Source organism: Ilyonectria robusta (assembly GCF_021365365.1).
Source record: "Ilyonectria robusta strain PMI_751 chromosome Unknown BGZ61scaffold_7, whole genome shotgun sequence".
Lineage (NCBI taxonomy): Eukaryota > Fungi > Ascomycota > Sordariomycetes > Hypocreales > Nectriaceae > Ilyonectria > Ilyonectria robusta.
The window spans coordinates 185,264-206,409 of NW_025764441.1; the positions used below are offsets into that span (position 1 = coordinate 185,264).

Consider the following 21,146-nt stretch of genomic DNA (forward strand, 5'->3'; position numbering starts at 1 on the left):
GTGTTTGTTGCACAGTGCTGCGATGCTGTGGTCGGCAACGGCCAAGATTGCGCTCGACCAAGACCGGGAGCAAAAGGGCGCGAGAGCGAGAGAGAGAGCGGCGAGCGGCGAGGGCATGGCATGGGCGTTGCGTGCGAACGGGCGAGCAAGGAAGGGAATGAGAGAGTGACAAACGGAGCCAGCGAGTGAGTGAGTGACTTGCTCGCAACCGGCAGGGCCGTGGGGCCAACCCAATTCGTACAGTAGCCGCACTCGCTCGTACACCCTCGTACCTTCACCCTTCCCGGCCGTACCTTGGGACAATTGGGACCTGGGACCTGGGGGGCATGGCATGGGGACAAACGGGTCCACGGAGTATCCACTTGGAGGTGTCCATGAGTCCTGAGTGATGAGAGTGAGAGAGCAAAGTGAGTGAGTGGGTGGGCCAGTCAGCGACTGCGAGCGGCCTGAGGAGGACCCGCCTGTCCATCCAGGGCCGACGAGGGTTCGCACGGGGCATGTCCGGCAAGGTCGCCTGTAAGGTAGGCTTCAGTGCGCGCCATTGAAATAGAAGCTCTCGCCCATCTCAGGAACCTCTTTCTTCTTTCCTTTCTCCTCACCCACGAATGCTTCAACTATAAGCGTCCTACCTTCGTGCGGTGCTCGACACTTCCCCCCTCTCCACTCAACCTCAATCGTCTTGTCCTTTCTTCTCTTTGCAGCAAAACCACCACTTGTATACTCTTACTGCTGCACACGCCCGCGGGTCCCCTAAAGACTTCGTCTCTTTTACCTACAACGCCTTTGCGTCATCTCCCTCTCCTCCCTACCAACAATGGCGGAAGAGAAGGTTGCCGGCGCCCCGGCGCTGACGACCAACATTGAGACCGGCGGCTTCGACGAGAAGCGAGGACAGGCTCCTCCTCCGGCCAAGGCCCCCGCCCCCGCCGACGATGACGAGGAAGAGGATATTGATGCCTTGATCGAGGACCTCGAGTCTGAGGATGGTCATCAAGACGATGAAGAGGAGGAGGTTCAGCCCGGAGGTGGACGTGTTGTCCCCGAGGACATGCTCCAGACCGACAGCCGCGTTGGTCTGACCGAGTCCGAGGTTGTTGCCCGTCGCCGCAAGTACGGTCTCAACCAGATGAAGGAGGAGAAGGAGAACCTTATTCTCAAGTTCCTCGGTTTCTTCATCGGTCCTATCCAGTTCGTCATGGAGGTAAGTTGATACAAACGCCCAGCTAGCAGCCCCAGCTCCACATTCCCTTTTCCCCCATGCCCACGCAAGCAATTGGCCGCTCGCTTGCTCGCAACGGCCTTCGCTTCCCCGTCACATCCCATCACATCAACTTTCACCCGCCCAATGGTATCTGGCCCCTGGTGCGGCTCTCAATGGCTCGGCATCGCCTGCTCCGTCTGGGGCTTACACGGCGCCATGTTTTGATTGCCCGCTCAGGACCGGCATACCATTGTCCAATTTTTTCTTTGCGCGTTTTTGGCGCAGATTGGCAGACCCACCTGAGTTCCACACAAGCTCGGGGTGGTGTGGGTGGCTCCACCCACTAATCCTCGCCCCCCACATCCCATGCCCATTCCCATCCCAGCTCATTCACATCATCCTCGCGCAATCGATGACGGTCGGCACCGTATCGCTTCCGCGCTGCGCTGTCGTCGCATTGGGATTGTCGTGATGTGGAGCCTGCGATCCAGTCGGCTCTAGCGATGCCCCACTGTTTCGAAACCCTGGCTCCTCATCGCGTCCCATCGCGTCCCCTGGCTGCAAACCTTCGAACGCTCGCAACCATGTACCGGAAATTGGACCTCTTTTTCGGACAGATAAGCTAACTCGATTGTGTCATAGGGTGCTGCCGTCCTGGCTGCTGGTCTCGAGGATTGGGTCGATTTCGGTGTCATTTGCGCTCTGCTCCTGCTCAACGCCTGTGTCGGTTTCATCCAGGAGTATCAGGCTGGTTCCATCGTCGAGGAGCTCAAGAAGACTCTTGCTCTCAAGGCTGTTGTTCTCCGTGACGGTACCCTGAAGGAGATTGAGGCCCCCGAGGTCGTTCCCGGTGATATTCTCCAGGTCGACGAGGGTACCATTATCCCCGCTGATGGTCGCATCGTCACTGAGGATGCTTTCCTCCAGGTTGATCAGTCCGCCATCACCGGTGAGTCCCTCGCTGTCGACAAGCACAAGGGTGACTCTTGCTACGCTTCCTCCGCCGTCAAGCGTGGTGAGGCCTTCGTCGTCGTTACCTCTACTGGTGACAACACCTTCGTCGGTCGCGCTGCTGCCCTCGTCTCCCAGTCCGCTGGTGGTACTGGTCACTTCACCGAGGTTCTCAACGGCATTGGTACGATTCTGCTCGTCCTTGTCATTGCCACTCTCCTGATTGTCTGGGTCTCTTCTTTCTACCGCTCCAACGGCATTGTCGACATTCTGCGATTCACCCTCGCTATCACCATTGTCGGTGTCCCCGTCGGTCTTCCCGCTGTCGTCACCACCACCATGGCTGTCGGTGCTGCCTATCTCGCCAAGAAGCAGGCTATCGTCCAGAAGCTCTCCGCCATTGAGTCCCTCGCTGGTGTTGAGATTCTCTGCTCTGACAAGACCGGTACCCTGACCAAGAACAAGCTGTCTCTCGCTGAGCCCTACACTGTCGCCGGTGTTGAGCCCGATGACCTGATGCTCACTGCCTGCCTGGCTGCTTCTCGCAACAAGAAGGGTATCGACGCTATCGACAAGGCTTTCCTCAAGTCCCTCAAGTTCTACCCCCGTGCCAAGAGCGTTCTGTCCAAGTACAAGGTCATCGACTTCCAGCCTTTCGATCCCGTCTCCAAGAAGGTCCAGGCCCTCGTTGAGTCTCCCCAGGGTGAGCGCATCACCTGTGTCAAGGGTGCCCCTCTTTTCGTTCTCAAGACTGTCGAGGAAGACCACCCCATCCCTGAGGATGTCGACCGTGACTACAAGAACTGCGTCGCTGAGTTTGCTACCCGTGGTTTCCGATCCCTTGGTGTTGCCCGCAAGCGTGGTGAGGGTGCCTGGGAGATTCTCGGTATCATGCCCTGCTCTGATCCCCCCCGCCACGACACTGCCCGCACTATCAACGAGGCCAAGACTCTCGGTTTGTCCATCAAGATGCTTACTGGTGATGCCGTCGGCATTGCCCGTGAGACCTCTCGCCAGCTCGGTCTCGGTACCAACGTCTACAACGCTGAGCGCCTCGGTCTTGGTGGCGGTGGTGACATGCCCGGTTCTGAGGTTTACGATTTCGTTGAGGCTGCCGATGGTTTCGCCGAGGTTTTCCCCCAGCACAAGTACAACGTCGTCGAGATTCTCCAGCAGCGTGGTTACCTTGTTGCCATGACCGGTGACGGTGTCAACGATGCTCCCTCTCTGAAGAAGTCCGATACTGGTATTGCTGTCGAGGGTGCTTCCGATGCCGCCCGCTCTGCCGCCGATATCGTCTTCCTTGCTCCCGGTCTCGGTGCCATCATCGATGCCCTCAAGACTTCTCGCCAGATTTTCCACCGCATGTACGCCTACGTCGTCTACCGTATCGCTCTGTCCCTCCACATGGAGATCTTCCTTGGTCTCTGGATCGCTATCCTCAACCGAAGCTTGAACATTGAGCTGGTCGTCTTCATTGCTATTTTCGCCGATGTCGCCACCTTGGCCATTGCCTACGATAACGCTCCTTACTCTCAGACCCCCGTCAAGTGGAACCTGCCCAAGCTCTGGGGAATGTCCGTCTGCCTCGGTGTTGTCCTGGCTATCGGTACCTGGATTGCTCTCACCACCATGTACGTCGGTTCTGAGGACGGCGGTATCGTCCAGAACTTCGGTAACATCGATGAGGTTCTCTTCCTCGAGATCTCCCTCACTGAGAACTGGCTCATCTTCATCACTCGTGCCAACGGTCCTTTCTGGTCTTCCATCCCCTCGTGGCAGCTCACTGGTGCCATTCTCTTGGTCGATATCCTCGCTACCCTGTTCTGTATCTTCGGATGGTTCATGCACGGCCAGCGCACCAGCATTGTCGCCGTTGTCCGTATCTGGATCTTCTCCTTCGGTATCTTCTCTATCATGGGTGGTCTCTACTACTTCATGCAGGGCAGCACCGGCTTCGACAACCTGATGCACGGCAAGTCCGCCAAGAAGGACCAGAAGCAGCGATCCCTCGAGGACTTCGGTAAGTTACTCTTCATTCTTTCTGACACCATTCAACCGACTAACAATCTTTGCAGTTGTCTCTCTCCAGCGCGTCTCTACCCAGCACGAGAAGTCTCAGTAAATAAAGATGGCATATATCCGGAAAACCATCGGCCGGACTTTTCACCTTCGCTTGTTCTAAATTTGCACTGTACTGCTCATACCCGCGTACCGACACTTCTGGAGTGGATGAGGAGGAAGCTTTTCATACCCCTAGATATCGTCTTCTAGACTAATGAATAAAGTAAAATAAAATACACTAGTTGCGATAATAACTGTGATTGTTGAATGTTCCCGATGTGATGTCGAACTAATTAAATTCCCACGATGATGTACTTGACGCACTCATGAGAAATCGCCATGCTATTGTGTACTTTCTTGGTGCTCAAGCATGTTGCTTCCTGGAGTTGAGGCGTAAAGTTTTCATGTCACGTGCCATGTGCCATTTCCAACTCGATGTCAAATCATGATTGCTTGCTGGCTGCTGCTGAACCTTACAAGGGTGACGAGAAGAACCATGGGAAAAGTAATCACTGATTACGTACCAAGTTACTGAGGTTCATGGCTGATTTAGCTTGCACATCTTTCTCTCGACTCTAATTTATTTGTCCCTAGCCGGGCGCTGTTGCGGTCTCACAATGAATCCTGAAATTCCAGGTTACTATTACGGTATGAATCTTGGGTTGGCGTTGCTCATGGACGGTCTAACGATAGAAAAGACTCGGAGAAGAAGAAGTATTTCAAGATCCAGAAGTCACATGCGGCCCCCGCCAACGCGGTGTATTCTTCAGATGCTGTCAAGCGGCGCAAGATCCAGGACAAAACACTTCAGGCGGCAAAGAAGCGGGCGCACCTGGTGAGGAACCACATCAAGCGGCATCTCATCAATCGTGATGCTGTGCACGGAGGACTCCTTGCTAGGGAGTTTGGGCTAGGCCGTGTGGCGGAACGCGGACGAGGCCGAGCCGAGAATGGAGATCTCAAAGCCGAGGCATGGGCCCGCGGCGTGGTGGCCAAGGGAAGTGTATCGTTCGCGCCGAGTTTTGCAAGAGCGAGATATCCAAACATGCCGTGCTTCTATGTTAATGGAGAGGATACAAAGACGGGACTGGGGGTAGCATATGCTAGTGAGTGCAGGATGCAACTCTCCGCGATGAGATGGACTTGAACTGACCGACTGCCTTGTCTTTAGCCTTGGATGAAGAGACTCTGGTTGGAAGCCATATCCCCACGGACGAAAACGACAAGTATGTTTACAGCATTTTATGAACGCTGGATTAACCCTTCACTAACTATTCCAAGCATTCACTTCTCTCGAGATGCCCCCATTGCATCCGGGAGGGTCTTGTCTTTCCGCACAGAGATGGTGCGGTGTCCACAGGTGTCCTCCATCAAGTACCACAGCCCTTCGCACAAAATTCTCTTGACGTCTCGCGAGCCTGACGATAGCTGCGGGTTGTACTTCTTCTCGCCTCCCCTATCGGACCCAGAGGACCTAAGCAAACCAAACTGGCAGCTCGGAGAGAGTATGTTGTCACTGAAAGCACAGCCTCCGGAATGCATCGCTAACTCTACGAAGCAAACCATTACCAGAGATTATCCATCCGCCACGGACGACGTGACGAGTGGCTAGTGCATGGTAGCACGCCCGCACCTCCATCGTCGGATCTCGTCTGTGTTATTGGCACCAATAGCGGCCTCCTGCAGGTGCGGTCCAACGAGACTATGTCGTGGATAGCGCCCCAGAATACGCCAAAGGGCATGCACGTCCCGCAGGAGATATTCGCCCAAGATTTTCAGGAAGGCAATCATAACATTCTGCTGGCTGGCGGACGCCAACCGCGCCTCTGGGTCTCTGATCTCCGCGCTCCAGAAGCACAGTGGTCATTCACCAAGCACGCTAGCTCTGTCGCCCACCTGCGCAGCGTTAATCCCAACCACGTCCTTGTTGCGGGCCTGCAAAACTCTATGGCTTTATATGACATGAGGTTCCTTAACCGCCGACCTAACGGCGCTCTACCGCTGCTCACATTCCCGGACCACCGGAACGAAGCCCACTTCCACATTGGCTGGGACGTGAATCCTCGCCTCGGTGTCGTGGCTGCCGCCCAGGATAACGGGATTGTTCGACTCTTCTCCCTCAGCTCCGGCCGCCGGCTACAGAATCCGGCGGTGGATTCTCTGCGCTCAAACACACCCCTCAAGGCGCTTATGTTCCAGACGATGCCACGCGAGCGACTACCGAGCCTGTTTGTTGGCGAGGGGCCATCATTGCGCAAGTTTTCATTTGGCGCTGCTGATTTGGAGGATGAAGCCTGAACTGGGATGGATTTGATTGTTTAGAAGTCATGGACTTGGTGATGAAGATACCCCGACAAAAGGAGGAGATGTTGGTTTGGCAATCAGAACGCTCTTACACTTGCATATGTAACGAATTTATGAAAGGCATTATGATAATAAGATTTTTTGAGAATACTTTGCCTAGCTGTTACAACCATATCTCTACTTTAAAGAGGTCACCAAAGGTCCGTACGATTGACTCGGTAGGGCGAAGAGGAAGGGGATGTGTGAGCGACCACACACCCTTGACAGTATTTAAAAGCCGAATACAAATTTCTGAAGCCATTATACATATTGGTCTTGAATCAATCGGCATGCAGTCTTCGTGTCTGTCATCGTCTGCCAGATATTTATATGTTTATATGTTTAAGGGACAAATACGGATCGTCCCAGAAAGCATCAATCCGTCATATTCGACATGGCGCTGTATAAGATATTAAAGGCGGCGCTATTGTTTGGCACCGAGAGTCCCTTGTAAAACACGATGTACACATGCGGCACCTCACTCGAGAAATGGTTACCTGTGGCTCACTATGAAGCAACGAGTAGGATGACACAGCATAAAGTATAGAGTATCTATGCCCAAAATGGCATTTATCTATGAATGATCGCTGGTATCAGGTGAACCTCCCTGCTAAAGATGCAAACCTCCCACCCGATGAGCCCGTTGTTAATTGTTAAAAAGACAAATTGGTGAAGCGGGCCGGCTATCCCTCCTTTAACGCCCGTACTATCCATATGACGCCGTATGATCCCATACACCCCCTCGTTGATTTTGTCCAAAAGCCTTGGAAATGCAAGATTCATGAACAGCCCTGTTTATGAATGGCCGCAAAGGAAATACAAAATTAGAACCCATGTTACCGGCTACCCACCGACCCTGGCGCTGACGCTGGGGGCCGAGAGTCCAGGTTAAAGGTATCGAGCAGTGTGGGAAAGGCCTTGGCGAAGGCATTTCCGAGCTTCCAGTTGTCGAGGTTGCGTAGGTGACGCTCAAAGACTGGATTGATCATGAGCTCGTCGCCGTCTGGATTCTGCAGCAGCGTGTCGGTGTCTTCGTATGGCCACGACAGAGTTAGAGTAGTTGTGAAAGGAATGAAGAAGTTATCGAACGGGTAGACCGCCGGATTATACTCGCGGACGATACGCTCACGCATGCGAGGGAACGGTACATGATCAACCCAAGCTGGATGAGGCGTGTTGAGCTGTGCGGGAGATGGTGCGACCCACTCGGGCAGGCGCTCATAGTTGTCTTGGGTTGGCGATATTTGCCAGCGCATGATGAGAAACATGATATAGAGGACGGCAACCCGCTCGGGTAGGTTTGATATATCTGGAAATGTGGAGAGGATGTCGGTGAAGACCTTGGAGAGCGGGTGACTGAAGACGCTCTGAGCAGGGTTGAGGAGGGAGGACACCGAGGGATAGCGTGGCCCAACGACTTCATGGACGGACAGACCATCGGCAGCACGCTGGCGGCGTTCACTAAGGAAGTCGAGGAGGAGGGAATCAAGCGGGCACGTTGGCGCGCAGTTCTTGATCGGGGCCGAATAGTCGGTCATGCCAAGGTCAGGCCGGGGCGGCATGGGGCCGGGAGTAGAGATGGGGCCGCCGGGAGTACAGACACTTGGCCCCGGGCTCGGGCCGGAGCACACGCTTTCGGGGCCGGTAGGAAGAGTATTCTGTTGGTTCTGAGCGTATTGGTGTTGTTGGTGGTGATTTTGATGTTGTTGAGGTTGGAGCTGCTCAGATCCTTGCTGAAAGGGCCTCCCCTGAGATTCCCAGCTAGCGGACCGATTATGCAAGGCGCGTTCGGATGAGACGCCCGTCCAGTCATGCTTCATTGGCATGTGGTGAAACGACGGCGTATCTTGGGCACTGTTGAGTCCGTTCTGGATCCGGTTGACACGCTGCGTGGGGTCAAGCAAAAAGTCCAGGCCCAGACGTTCCGGTCCGAGATCTAGTCCATGACGCAGGTCGTTCCTTTGCTGGACCAACTGTGTATTTACTTGAGCATCGGGACCTACACCGTTTCCGGCACCAGGGTGCTGTGGTTGCCAGTGCTGCTGCTGGTGTAGATGAGAGGAAGGGTCATGGCCTGGAGGCGAGGGGACGCTGCCGGGCGTTGAGACGGCACCGTTGTTATGGTTGCCGTGGACGCCTAGGGGGCCTTGATTATTATGTACGGGAGGAGCATATGTCTGGCCTGGCGAGATGTATGCTTGCTCAATGGCGGCTGTGGTTCCTTGATTAACTACGAAATGTCATGGCGGATAATAAACTGGACTCACCTTGTCCAATGAGGGGCTGGAGCATGGCGACAATGCCAGCGAGGCGGCGTTTGATATCGGCATTTTCCTGCTCGACGGCCTCCTTGGCACGAAGGATGGCCTGCAGTTCCTGGTAGGGCTGCTGGCTCGTGAGCTCGTGGATGCGGCGCTCAAGAGCCTCGATTTGGTTCTTAGTGCGTTCGCGGATGGCGCGCTGGGCCTCGCGGTCTGGGGAGTGTCAGTCAGTGATGAGTGTTTTGTAGTCCGAGGGTTGTTGCTTTGTGTAGGCCGATAGGGGCGGAGTAGGCAGAGGTTTAATACGGGCAGCTAATGGCAGACAAGGGCAGGCAGGCTGTTGGAGAGAGCGATGATAGAGCAAGGAAGGAATGCGAGGTGTGACAAATATGCCAAGGAGGGACGAGACAAAGTCATCAAATCAAGCCGAACCAAGAACTAGCAAGCCCACCACAGCATATCAAGACGACAAGGATGTCTTTGTGAGGCGTAGTTGTCCGTGATATATGACCAAGCCCATCTCCACCATAAGGCCCCATGTCATGCATGATAGATGACAGAAATCGTGGGGAGAAAAAAAAAGGAAGAAGAGGATCCAAATAGCAAGACTTAGATTTTGATAGATAACAAGACTGCCTGCCATACCATTCGGGGGAGGCACAGGAGGAGCAAAAGAGAGAGCAAAAAGGGGAGCACATACCGTTAGCCCGCTTCTTGGCCAGCTGCTCGGGGGTCAAGTTCGCAACGCCGCGACTGCCCGGGCCCGTCTTCTTCTTCTTGCGGGCTCCTCCCCCGGCGGAGTCGTCGCCGCCGGGGGTGGGCGCATCCGTGGCATCGCGCTTGGTGCCGGAGCGCGAGGCCGTGTCGTCGTAGCCGCCGCCGGGAGTGGGCGGGGCAGGGCTGTCGACCATGCTGGAGCCCGCGCCGCCGTCGTCCGCCCCGAAGGCAGCGGCCGCGGGAGAGTCGGCTCCGGTGCTCATCGGCGACGGGGCGGGCTGCTGCCCGGAGGCCGGAGAGGGTGGAGAGAGGGTGGGTGAGAGTACGGGCGGCGCGTCGGCCGTGGTTGGGTGGGCCTCTGTTGCGCGCGTGTGGGAGTGAGTGTGTGGGTGTCGTGCGTCCACCGTCCAGATTGCTGCTAGGCTGGTTGCCCCCTTGTCTCTCTCAGCTCGGCCTGTCCAGCGCCTCGTTCTAGCTCGTTCCGCTTCCTCCCCTCCTCCTCCAGCGGGATCCTCTCCTGCGCTGCGCTCTGCTGGTGCTGTCCGCTCGCTGCCGCAGGCCTGTGGGGTGTGGGCGGTCGCTCAACCGGTCAAGCGTAGTGTGCGGTTCGGCGTCGGTCGTTTGGGTCGTACGAAAACTCGTCCGTCCAGAGCCAGTCTGCCAGAGTCCCCCCGAAGAGACCAGCGCGGGAACCAGAAAATCCAGGATGCGATTTGGCGAAAAGTGGACAAGGACGATGCGAGCCTATGGGAGGGGGAGCGTTGACTCATAAAGCCCGCTGGTGCCAGGTCGTGACCGAGTCATGGAGACAGTGGGTGGCTCCTTCTCTTGTGGGGAGGGCTGTTCCCACCTTCCACCTTCCACGTTCCTTGGCCAGAGACGGCCAGCGACGGAGACAGAACAGGCATGCGCGAGTCGCTGCTGTTGCTGCTGCTACCCACCCAGTCAGGTGATTCGATTCACTGCCGATGCGATGCGACACCAAGTACCGAGTCACGTAGACGCATGATATATGTATGTACAAAGTATCCCGCGATCCAACCCTCGCGTTGACGACTCATAAACCGACAATGCCCTTCTCCTGCAGCCACCGATGCTATTAATATGCATCCATGGGTCCAGGCCCGATCCAGGTCTCGACGCGCGCCCTCGCTCAATCCAGAACCTCGTCCATCCTCCCATGCCACTCTCCCATGCAATATCAGCCCCCCGAATGCCCTCCCAGGATCACGCCAAACATTCCAGTCTCGCCGACCCAGAAACCTAAAAGGAAATCATTCTTCACTAAGCTACTCCTAATTGCAACCCTGCATGTGCCAGGGATTGGCGCCACGTGTCTCACGTCTCGACCCGGCATCTTTTCCGAATGCTCGATCCTGCATCCGGTATCCATCTTGATATGTTCCAATTATTTGAATCCACTCTTGGCATCTTTGATCTACGTATTCCAGTACACTTCCACCGTCCTCCCTTCGCTCATCGTCCCAAGTATTGCCTGCCCGGCCGCTTCCATGCCTTTTCCAGACTTGTCTCGTCGCGGTCCCTCGTTTCCTGTCTCAGCCCCGAGCCATCTCGGCGCCACTATCCCCAGCCAATCAACTCACACATGCAAGTCCTAACCAACGTACGTACAAAACCACTTGTCATTTCCCAGCTCGAGGAACGGCTTATTCCGCCGAAGCCCTCGCCAGAGCTTCGTGTAGATGCGGTGGGAACCGGTACCGCAGCTGGCTTGTATACGTCGTCAAGTCCAGAGTCATCTGCTTCAGCTGCTCCACCATCATTCGTCGGGTGCCCTCGTTGCCACTAAACTGCCCGTTGGTGAGCTGCTCCTTCTGTCGCACACAGCAGATAATTGTCCACATCAGCAGGTTTGGCACGTTGATCGACACGGGCTGCGACAGCCCAGAGAACTTGGACGCATAGGCTCGGATCAGGCTGGCATCGCCCACGGCATCCAGGGGAAGGATCTCGAGGCCTCGGATTTTCTAGGTCAACCGTTAGCAATCCATGTCTGTATGACTGAGTCTAATCAGGGTTATGACTTACGTCGAGGCACTGCGCCCATTGGCCAACCTCTACCAGACTCTTGATGCTGCTCATCTCCAGCAGCACTCGGCACGCCACCTTGTTTTGGTCCTGGATCCTTCTGTAGAACATGGCGTCCCGCTCGTACATGGACATCATCGTCTTGGCCAGCTCCACGGGGTCGTCAATGGCTGCCAGGCTGAGGCTGCTGCCCGCCTCAGCCTCCTGCCCGCCCGCCCGCGGCTTGACTGGCATCAGACGCATAGGGTCCTCTCCAATCTCCAGCGAGATGGCCTCGCTCAGAGCCCGGCTGACAATGGCTACAACTGTGTCGTACTCACCCGCCAGATGGTACAGCAGCACAGAGTCCGTTGTTCGCCCGTTCTCGTCCGCAAAGCTAGCTGCTTGCAGCGTCACAGTGTTGACAAAGTCATCTTCAGCATCGAGACCCATAAGAGAGCCACGCTCTTCGATGATGCCGCGGATCCGTCGCCCATCTGGTCGAATGTCGCCGATCAATTTGCTAAACTCTCTCGTCTCCAAAACCAGCTCCCGGAGCGCCTCGTGACAGAGGCTGCCGTGTCGCTGACCGGCCTCACCACCAAGGTCCTGGTTTAGGCAGATCAGGGTCAGGTAGTCCACCGCCGATACCACATCCGCAGCTCTGAAATCACGGGTGTAGTAGCCAATCATCCGGCCAAAGTTGATCTGAGGCAGGTTCTTGGTGCTGTAGCTGCGTAGGTCGTTGGATGGAGAAACGGCGTCGCTAGGTCGCAGCAGGCCATAGAAGGCGAGCGCGAGACCGAAATGCACGGCGTCGACGTAGGAGAAGGGATACAGGTAGGCGATGGCATCTTCAAACATACCCGATAGGATCTGAAGGTAAAAGAACATACCGAAGCTGCCATTAGAGTCCTCCGAGTTGGCCTTGGGGAAGTGTTTCAGGCCAATCTCTCGGATGCTCGATTGCAGCTCCGCCAGACCGTACGACTCGCCGGCCATCTCGATTGTTTTATCGCCCTCTCTTGCCAGATTGAACTGTAGCCAGATCCAGTCGTTGATGTCTGTGTTCAGTCCCTCGAGGTTGCGGTTGCTCAGTTCGATACGTCCAATCACCTTGTAGCATGCCATGCGGAAGGGGTCGATGGTGTTATCAGGAGCGTTTCGTGATCGCTGGATATACTCGTTTGTGCAACGGTCGATCATCTTCCTGCCGCTGATTCGTCGGTCCTCGCTGGCTGCGTAGTTGTTTAGGTAGGTTGGGAACGTCCGGTCGATGCTCTTGAACGGTTGCTGGTTGTCGTTGACATACTTGGCCGCCTCGTTGATATGTCCTGAGCGGAGTAGGTAGAAGACAATAGCCCACACGTACTCGCCGGAAGGAGTCTGTTGCAGCTCCGTGTTGTCAGGTACCAAGTCCTTGCGCGCAGATCGCAACCGGATGTACGCCTTGATCTTGCTGACGATGTCGGGGAGACCACCCAGCTTCGCTTCGTGCGGGTGCTTGGCAATGAGAGACTCAACTTCACGAAGGAACTGCTTCTCGAGGAACTTGTTTGCACCCGTGAGGATTCGCTTTCTCATCTCAACCGAGTTTGACGAGTTGGGGTTCTCGTCCAGATATATGGGGGCGAATTCACGTTCCTTGGCCGTCGCATTGCCGAGCGTCGTTTCGGCCTCAGGGTTCTCGCCAACAATCTCCATGACCGCCAAGTACGCCTCCACGACATGGGGAGCATGGGGGTCGTGGGACTTTCGCTCCACGGCCGCCAACTCTGAGAGGATGGGATAGGGTCGCTTCAGCAGACGGGCTGTGTTGAGAGTGCGGATCTTCTCAGACAACCGTCCTTGCCTCTCGCGGAGAACCCGGTCATCGGAAGAGACACGGCCGTCAAGCATTCCGGAGGACTCAGAGGATCGGTCGACGTCGGAAAAGTCTGACTGATGCGCACCGATTCGGCTGGGGTTGCCAATGACGGAGCGCTGCATCGTCGACCTGCCCAACACGCTGGCCTTGCCAGATCGCGGTGTGGAGCCCTGAGCCTTGCTCCTCTTCGAGCGACCAAACCCGCTCTGGGCCTCACGGCCAGGCGCCGTCGTCTCCTCGCGGGGTTTGATGCCAAAGTGCTGGTAGATACGCTTTCGCTGCGCCTCCCACTCCATGGTGACGTTATCCTCGAGGAAATTGTCGAAGTCACGAACCGATCGGTCAAGTCCGTCAGCAATCATGCTGAGAGTTGTCTTCGTTTGGAGGTTTGATAGGTAGGTCTCGACGTCGACCTCGTTGGGGGCGTAGCCTCGGGTTGCTTGCTCAACTCGTCCACCCTGGACATCGAGCATGCCGAGATCCTTGGCAGCATTTCCGGGGTCGACTCCAGAGGCGGCAAGAAGGTAATGGGCCTTGCCGTCCAAGGGCTTCTCGTTGGGCTTGGCCTGCAGCTTCCTCAGCCGATGGCGCAAGTCGCCCAGGCCCAGCTCAAGGCTGGGGAGATCCTCTGTGTTGGTTTTGCCCTCCGCCTTCTGGCTCTTGGCGAAAAGACTGTCGAAGTAGGCGCCGGCAGGCTGTGACTGGGCCTGCGATTGGCCACCAGAGGTCGGACCAGCAAACAGACTCCCTCCCATTAAGCCTGCGCCCTGGCTTGCGAACAAGCTCCCTCCGGGCACCATAGTGCTTCCTCCCAAGGCTGAGTTCATCTGAGGCTGCTGCTGTGTAGTGTTCGTGGCGCCGAATAGGGAGGGCTTTGCGGTCGAAAATCCGGTCGCGGCGGGTTGGGCCATCGAGGCGCCAAAGAGAGATGGCTTCTGCTGTGTCTGTTGCTGCTGCTGGTTGCCGAACAAGCCGCCTGTGGTCGGCGTCGGAGTGCCCTGGGCGGGCTGGCCGAAGAGCCCCATTCCCGTCGTTGCGGGCTGCTGCGTCGTCGACTGTCCGAATAATCCGCCTGTCGTACCGGTCTGAGGCTGGGCCTGCTGCTGTTGCTGGCCGAACAACCCACCCGTGGCAGGCTTGTTCGCACCGAGCCCGCCAAACAGTCCTCCGCCCGTGGTACCCGCCTGCTGTTGATTCTGTGTCGTCGACTGGCCAAAGAGCCCTCCTCCTGTAGCGCCGGCCTGTTGATTCTGGGTCGGTCCGCCGAACAGCGAGCCTCCAAGGCCGCCGGACGTGTTGCCAGCCGCCTGGCCGAAGAGAGACATGGTGAGTGCGAGTGATTGCGCGTAGAGGCCGCGAAACCAAGCGAGCAAGCGGCGAGAGAGCGAATTGCGGTGCCGACGGAATCCTGACTGCTCGCGCAAGAGAGGAAGAGAAGTCGGTGGACGAGTTCGATGGTCGCGCTTTGTCCAGAATTTTGGGACGATTGCAAGGCTGCATGTTTGGGTTGGGAGCTTGAACCAATCAGCACCGCGAGATGCTGCCAGGCAACGCCAGGCACAACTCCGCGTCTCCACCAACCAGCACCATCATCACCATTCACATCGATCCAGACTCATGACCACTCATGACCAGGTAATTCATCACATGAAGACGAAAGCGAGCAATTCGACTCCAGAATTGAATCAAAAACTCCCTCTATTTTTACCGACTCGCTTAGTCACGACACATGCACTCATTACGATTATATACCAAGACCTGGCCCCAATTGCCAGATCCTTTGTCCCACCTGCGTTCGGGTAATCCATTTACGCGCCAAACTCAGCACCCCAAGTGGCAATGGCCTTGTCCACCTTGCTCCTGTACTGCTGCTGCGTCTTGCACATGTCCAAGAACACCTCGTACTTTGCATCGAGCAGCGACTTCTCACCGGGGTCGTCATTGGGCTCAACCAAGCGACCGCGCTTGCTCATCCGGTCCATGATGTTCCAAAGCGTCTCAGGCTCACTTCCGTCCTCCTTGTGGTGGCTCGCAGCCTTGGCGCCGAGCATGGCGGCGCCGTGGACAACGGCGGCGTTGACATAACGGGGAATGAGTACAGGCATGCCACAGGTGGTGGCTAGGAGGGCCATCAAGACCGCGTTCTGGCATTGAGAACCGGACATGAAGATGGAGGAAATTTCATGGCCAGCATTGTTCATCTGCTCAATGATTTGGCGCGTCTGCATGGCAATGAACTCCATGGTAGCATAGTACCAAAGGGCCATGTTGTCGGTGCTCTTGTCGCTATCGATTCCAATCATGCAACCCTTCATGTTGGGGTCGGCAATGGGAGAGCGGTTGCCCCACAAGTCGCCATAGAAGAAGAGATGACGACCCAAGTACGAGACGGAAGGTGCATTGTTGTTCTCGGCCATGCCCTCCAAGTGGGCGTTGAGGAAGTCGTAGATGTGCTTATCTTCAGCCTTGGCTAGAGCGCAAGTCTCGGTGTAGGCAGGGTGGATGTCCAGCATGTGCCTCAACAGCTCACCGGTGGCTGACTGGCCACCTTCAGCCATCCAGTATTCGGGCAGCAAGACATCTCGGTAAGGGCCCCAGACGCCCGGCACAAAGACGGGCTCCTTGGAGAGGGCCAGGTGGCAGGTAGAGGTACCGGCAACGGCAGCCAGACGGGTGAAGGCCTGGGACAAATCGTTGTGAGGCACATTGGCGTTGAGCTCATCATCACCGAGGTCGACCTTAGCGCCAACGGTTCCGATCCAGCCAGCATACGCATCAATGACACCACTTCCGACGGGAATGCCCATGGGAAGACCGAGCTGATAAGCAGCCTGTCGGCTCAGGGTGCCAACGGGCTCACCAGCACTGACGTAGGCTCCGTTCTGGAAGAGATAATTGTTAGCTTCATCAGTTCCTAACGAACGCGTGCGGGAAAGAGGCATGCGCTGAATGAGAGGGAAGAAAATAGGCTCACCACCCCGTCGACGCCACCCATGCGCTTGAATTCATCCTTCTTCAGGTCGCTGAGGCCAATCTCATCGTAAAAGTCATCCTGCCAGCCCTTGACGCTGCCGTCGACGCCAACAGGGACGTAGCCCTGTTTGCAGACGACGCTGCAGTAACTGCGGGTCTCATTGCCCGTCGCCAGGTGAGTCAGGGCATCGGCAAGATCGTAGAACTTGCATCGGTCAAAGACGTCGGGAGGCATGTTGTTCTTGAGCCAGAGAACCTTGGGGATCTCCATCTCAATGCTCATCTTGCCACCGACATACTTGAGCAGCTTGTGCTCGGTGGCGTTGATCTTCTCGGTCTCGTTGACAGGTCGGTGATCGAGCCACAGGATGACGTTGCGGTCATTGCCATCGTTTGCGAAGTCGGGGCCAGTCACGGGCATGGGCTCGTCGGTGTCATGGGTGAAGACAGCAAGGGAGCATGTGGCGTCGAAGCCAATGCCCTTGATTATGTTGGGGTCAACGGCCGACTCGCTCACGACACGACGAACACATTCGCAGATGCATTGCCAGATGTCTGTAGTGGATTGCTCCTGGAGAGGAAAGGTCAGCGAGGCCCTGTGATATTGAAGTGAAGAGACGCACATAGTAGCCATTCTCGGGCTGCCATAGCTTGATGTTCTCCGAGGCCAAAGCCTTGATGTCGCCCGTCTCGTCGATGATACAGGCGCGGGCAGAGCCGGTGCCAACATCAACACCGATGTAGTAGTCCTGTACAGAAGGAAATGATCAGTCAATGAAGGCTCGAAGCTCTCTGCCTGCCGCCGCCACATTTCCAACGGCGATTGTGGCTCGAGGAATTGGAGGGCGGCGGAGGGCCAGAGGATCGGGATGACATACCAAGACGTTCTGGGGCCTGTCCATTGCAAAAAGAAACGGCTTGTCAGTTTAATTCTAGGTAGATGAACGGAGCAGGAAACGGAGTGAAGAGGTGAAAGACGGAGAGTGAAGACGGAGGGGTGACGGAGGGTAAAAAGGCAAGACTCACTCCATAGCCTTAATAGGCTTATTGTACGAGTACATGGCGGCTAATCTGGTGGCGTACAGAATAGTCGATACTTTTATTGCCGAAACTATGTACCTCTAGATTCGTCGAGGTGATTCCGAAAGAGGAAGAAGACGCAGAGGAGGGTGTCACCCCGCGATGGTGGGAGTCCCAGGTGTGAGGGGGGTGCGAGGCTTTCGGAGTGCGCTGCAATTCGTGAGGGGAAAAGCAAGTGGGAGGGCGGGAGAGAAGAGAGAAAAGGCCCAAGATTTGCAGCAATGCAGATATGAAGAGACAGTCTACTACGTACAGATGCACACGCCACGGCCAAGTTTAGCATCGACATCGCGACGGAGCTACCAAAGCCCATGCAGGAGCTTAGCAGATGCCGTTTGCCATCGCATGCGACCCCCACCAAATCCACTATTTTGGCGGGGCATTGCATGGGCACGGGGCACGGGGCACGGGGCTCGGAAGGAGGGCGGCTAAGACAAGGGAGGGGGCGTGGCAGTAGATTTGATGGGCATCTCCAGACTCCAAGGCTGGAAACTGGGAAGACAAGACAGACAGAGCTCTAGAAGCTCGTGATAAAGATGGAGCGTGATAAAGATGGAGGGGGTGGCGAGGACCTGCTCTTCGGCGACGCTAAATCGCCCCTGGATCCACTGAGGCGGCCTACCTTTTAGGGGCTCATTGGGGGGCTCATGGGGGACTCAGTGGGCTCGTCTCGAGGGATCCTAGAGACCCGTGAGAATTCCGCTGTTGCTGGTGGTGTTGCACCCAAGACTCCATATCTCCGACATTGCGTTGATCTTGTCCCCCCCCCCCCACCGCTAGCATCCAAGACTCGGCGAGAAGCGAAGGCGCTTGGCTTAGACCGGTGCTGTTTCTCCCAGAATCCTGCTGCCTAGAGCTTGTTGACCGATGCCAATCGTCTCCATCGAATGCAAGGATATGGAGTAGGAGGAAGACTATCAGAGCCCAATGAAGCTAGTTCATTCATAGACAAGCACCTTGTAGGCTTGCAACCGTCGGGATCTGTCATGATCTCCCCTACCTATGGGGTATAGATCTAAGGGAAAGCTAAGCATTAGGAATGGATTTTCCCGGCGGTTTAGGAGGGGGGAGGGGTAGAGAGGATGTGATCTGACAATACGAGAGGAGCGGCTTCACCGAAGATGCCTGAGCAACATGGTGACATGGAGACATGTTGATAGAGGGGGCAACAAGCAACTGCCCAGATGACCTCTCACCTGTCGCGTCAGAAAAACAGCAACGCCTATCACGGGGTTTCCATAGCCAGAGAGCAACAGGAAAAAGAAACGAGACCCTTGTCTTTTATTTCCCTCTCCGGATTACGGAGAACGGAGAACGGAGCACAGAGAAGCTCCTCTCTACCCCATTCACCCCATCCTCTCTCCCGCATCGACAACACCACCACCCCCAGGTACCACCAACCCGACTCTCTCTCACCAATGTCTCGCATCCTCCCGACATAACTTGTTGAGTCGCAGCACCCACCGTGGGATGTCTGGCGAGCTATGAAAATCCCGGGCTAATCCAGAACCCTCAGAGGCTGCAGCTCCAGCTCCTTGACGCGCACGACTCACGATTGACACTGATCGCCCACCACCACGAAAGCTGCATCCGCACCACCACCACCACCCCGCCAGCCGTCGGGCTCTCCACAAATCGCACCCTCACCGCTGTCGCTCCGCTCACCTCCGGCCGGCTTTCCTCAATCCATCCACGTCTATCGTGTCTGCAACCATCGTGAGATGAGACGAGGTGGCGCTGCGTCGTTGTCCTCGCCCCTGCGTTGCCTTGCGCGCAGCGGCGGGTACACCAAATTCGCGATTGTTCAGATGACCTCGAGAAAAAAAAGCTTGGCCGGGGGTTGGCTGTTTTGTCAGACCTCCATCCCGCGCCGGGTTCTCGTGCCTGTGCCTCCCGCTGACGGAAGCGCGGGATAGGGGCTAGTGTGTGTCGCAAGGTTTCTCAACAAAGTCTTGCTCACAACTCCCAGGCAGCCTGCTTGTCCTGTCTCCCCAACCCGTCTTTTTGATTGTCTTCCATTGTCGTTGCTGTCGTCGTCCGGCATATGGGGGAGTCAACATAGTAGATGCGGCACAGGCTTGGCTATCCCTGGCAGTGGACCAGGGGCTGCATCCAGGCGTGGGCGTGTCCCAGACCTTCGGCTTCGGGCTTCCAGATCCGGCCCATCCGTGGCCACTTAACACTGGCGACTCTGAAAGCAATTGGCCAATGGCAATGTAGCTGACTCTTCACCTGAGTGCCCACCGAGACACGCCGTCCATCGCTCGTGGTGGTGGTGAGAAATCTGGACGCCCGTCGCATGTCGCATCGAGACCCGATGCCGCACCACAAGACCCCTCGCTTCTCGGAGTGAAGACTGCATATGAGGAGTTGCGAACGCCGTGACAGCCGTAACCCAATGCAACTCCTACCTACCACCATATCACTGCGAAACTCTTCCATCCTCATGACCAATTCAGCTCAATTGGATTGGCCTTTGGTCACCTAGTCTTGCGACTCAACTTGAAGGTCACCAAATGCTTTCTTTTGCCGGCACACACACCCGATGTGCCGACCAAGACGTCTACTAAGAATATTGAGCATTCGTACACCCACCAACGAAATAATTCTCTGGCTTTATTTTATGCCCCTCATTTTCCTCTTCCCGTCTACAGCCTTGCTCTAGCGTCGTCGGCTCAAGCTCCTGTACCCATGCATGACCTGCTCTCGTCTGCCATGCCATGCCATGTAACCTTTTCTTATGGCATCCGGCGTTCCACGCTTCACAGGCCCGCACACTTGTTAAGGTTGCTGCCTACTCATCACCCCTGTCTCACCTGTTCCAGGCCCTTGGTCGAGTGAGCGGTTGGGCTCGTTTCGATAGCTTCTAAGCTTGTCGTTCGACACCTCAAGTTTAGCTAAGCCAATGGAAAGTGGCTGACTTCCAACTAGTCCATGTTAGGCAGTACAAGCAGCTGGTGATCCATTTTCCTGTGAAAACCTCGTAGACATTGCTCCCAGCATTTAAATTGTACATACGGTACAGGCCCGTTGGGAAGAATGTGACATGTGCTGCGCGGGGTAGAGGCCCATCCAGTGAAACCAAGACGCCTCCGAGTTAGCAACGCGAGTAGATGCACATGAAGTAATAAGAGTAAGGATAAATTTCCGATTTGGTGTGTTGTCTAGAGGAGTCGGTCGTCACATGCTAGACATCGAAGGATCTTCGCCAGGCTTGAATCTCGGCGGCGGTACGATCTTTCGTGTTGTTGATACGGTTACTTCACGCATTTTCAAACCAGAAATCAATTTCGCCCATACACTGTCGGCAATACGGCTGCGACTCAACAATGATAGGCAGGAGCTCACATAGAAAATAGTTTAAACAGCAACAGCGAAAGTGCGGTGATGAGCTCGTGGGATTAAACATGTGATTTGCGAAACCCGTTGATCATTGGACTTCGATAAAGAGAGTATAGAGAGTATGAATGTGAATGAATAAAGGGCAAGAGGAAGGAGGTTTGAGAAAGAGTACTAATAAGAGGCGTGAAATGGACTCCCGTCGTTTTGGAGACGCAGAACTCTGTAATTTCTACCAGTATTGGCACGCACAGCTCGGAAATTTATCAATGAATTACAATATCACTAACGAAAACAAAGGAATATAGAGATGAAGACACTT

At 55.7% G+C, this 21,146-nt stretch overlaps 5 protein-coding genes across 5 annotated transcripts; 2 read left to right on the forward strand and 3 right to left on the reverse strand.

Moving 5' to 3' along the window:
* Window positions 1-604: 604 nt before the first annotated feature.
* Window positions 605-4,452, forward strand: BGZ61DRAFT_448550 (uncharacterized protein). Its single transcript, XM_046245493.1, has 3 exons — window positions 605-1,201; window positions 1,844-4,175; window positions 4,231-4,452. The coding sequence occupies exons 1-3, from the start codon at window positions 815-817 to the stop codon at window positions 4,275-4,277; spliced, it is 2,766 nt and encodes a 921-aa protein (XP_046105827.1). The 5' UTR covers window positions 605-814; the 3' UTR covers window positions 4,278-4,452.
* Window positions 4,453-4,463: 11 nt separating this feature from the next.
* On the forward strand, window positions 4,464-6,670 carry BGZ61DRAFT_448553 (uncharacterized protein). The gene is made up of 5 exons (XM_046245494.1): window positions 4,464-4,864; window positions 4,915-5,322; window positions 5,388-5,442; window positions 5,498-5,721; window positions 5,775-6,670. Exons 1-5 carry the CDS (start codon window positions 4,834-4,836, stop codon window positions 6,512-6,514), a joined length of 1,458 nt encoding a protein of 485 aa, XP_046105828.1. The 5' UTR covers window positions 4,464-4,833; the 3' UTR covers window positions 6,515-6,670.
* A 375-nt stretch (window positions 6,671-7,045) lies between these two features.
* BGZ61DRAFT_417223 (uncharacterized protein) lies at window positions 7,046-9,731 on the reverse strand (the record flags this gene model as incomplete). Its single annotated transcript, XM_046243403.1, has 3 exons — window positions 7,046-8,771; window positions 8,827-9,033; window positions 9,521-9,731. The coding sequence occupies 3 exons, from the start codon at window positions 9,729-9,731 to the stop codon at window positions 7,396-7,398; spliced, it is 1,794 nt and encodes a 597-aa protein (XP_046105829.1). The 3' UTR covers window positions 7,046-7,395.
* Window positions 9,732-11,204: 1,473 nt separating this feature from the next.
* BGZ61DRAFT_530831 (Nup93/Nic96-domain-containing protein) lies at window positions 11,205-14,757 on the reverse strand (the record flags this gene model as incomplete). The annotated part of the gene is made up of 2 exons (XM_046253616.1): window positions 11,205-11,525; window positions 11,587-14,757. 2 exons carry the CDS (start codon window positions 14,755-14,757, stop codon window positions 11,205-11,207), a joined length of 3,492 nt encoding a protein of 1,163 aa, XP_046105830.1.
* A 483-nt stretch (window positions 14,758-15,240) lies between these two features.
* BGZ61DRAFT_530832 (uncharacterized protein) lies at window positions 15,241-17,307 on the reverse strand (the record flags this gene model as incomplete). Its single annotated transcript, XM_046253617.1, has 4 exons — window positions 15,241-16,314; window positions 16,407-16,976; window positions 17,029-17,154; window positions 17,284-17,307. 4 exons carry the CDS (start codon window positions 17,305-17,307, stop codon window positions 15,241-15,243), a joined length of 1,794 nt encoding a protein of 597 aa, XP_046105831.1.
* Window positions 17,308-21,146: the final 3,839 nt, after the last annotated feature.

Excerpts from the sequence above, each read along its gene's own strand:
- BGZ61DRAFT_448550 (XM_046245493.1), top strand. The coding sequence starts at position 815 with ATGGCGGAAGAGAAGGTTGCCGGCGCCCCGGCGCTGACGACCAACATT. Across the intron at positions 1,202-1,843 it reads CTATCCAGTTCGTCATGGAG|GGTGCTGCCGTCCTGGCTGC; the intron begins GTAAGTTGATAC and ends ATTGTGTCATAG. Across the intron at positions 4,176-4,230 it reads GCGATCCCTCGAGGACTTCG|TTGTCTCTCTCCAGCGCGTC; the intron begins GTAAGTTACTCT and ends CAATCTTTGCAG.
- BGZ61DRAFT_448553 (XM_046245494.1), top strand. The coding sequence starts at position 4,834 with ATGAATCCTGAAATTCCAGGTTACTATTACG. Across the intron at positions 4,865-4,914 it reads AATTCCAGGTTACTATTACG|ACTCGGAGAAGAAGAAGTAT; the intron begins GTATGAATCTTG and ends ACGATAGAAAAG. Across the intron at positions 5,443-5,497 it reads CCCACGGACGAAAACGACAA|CATTCACTTCTCTCGAGATG; the intron begins GTATGTTTACAG and ends AACTATTCCAAG.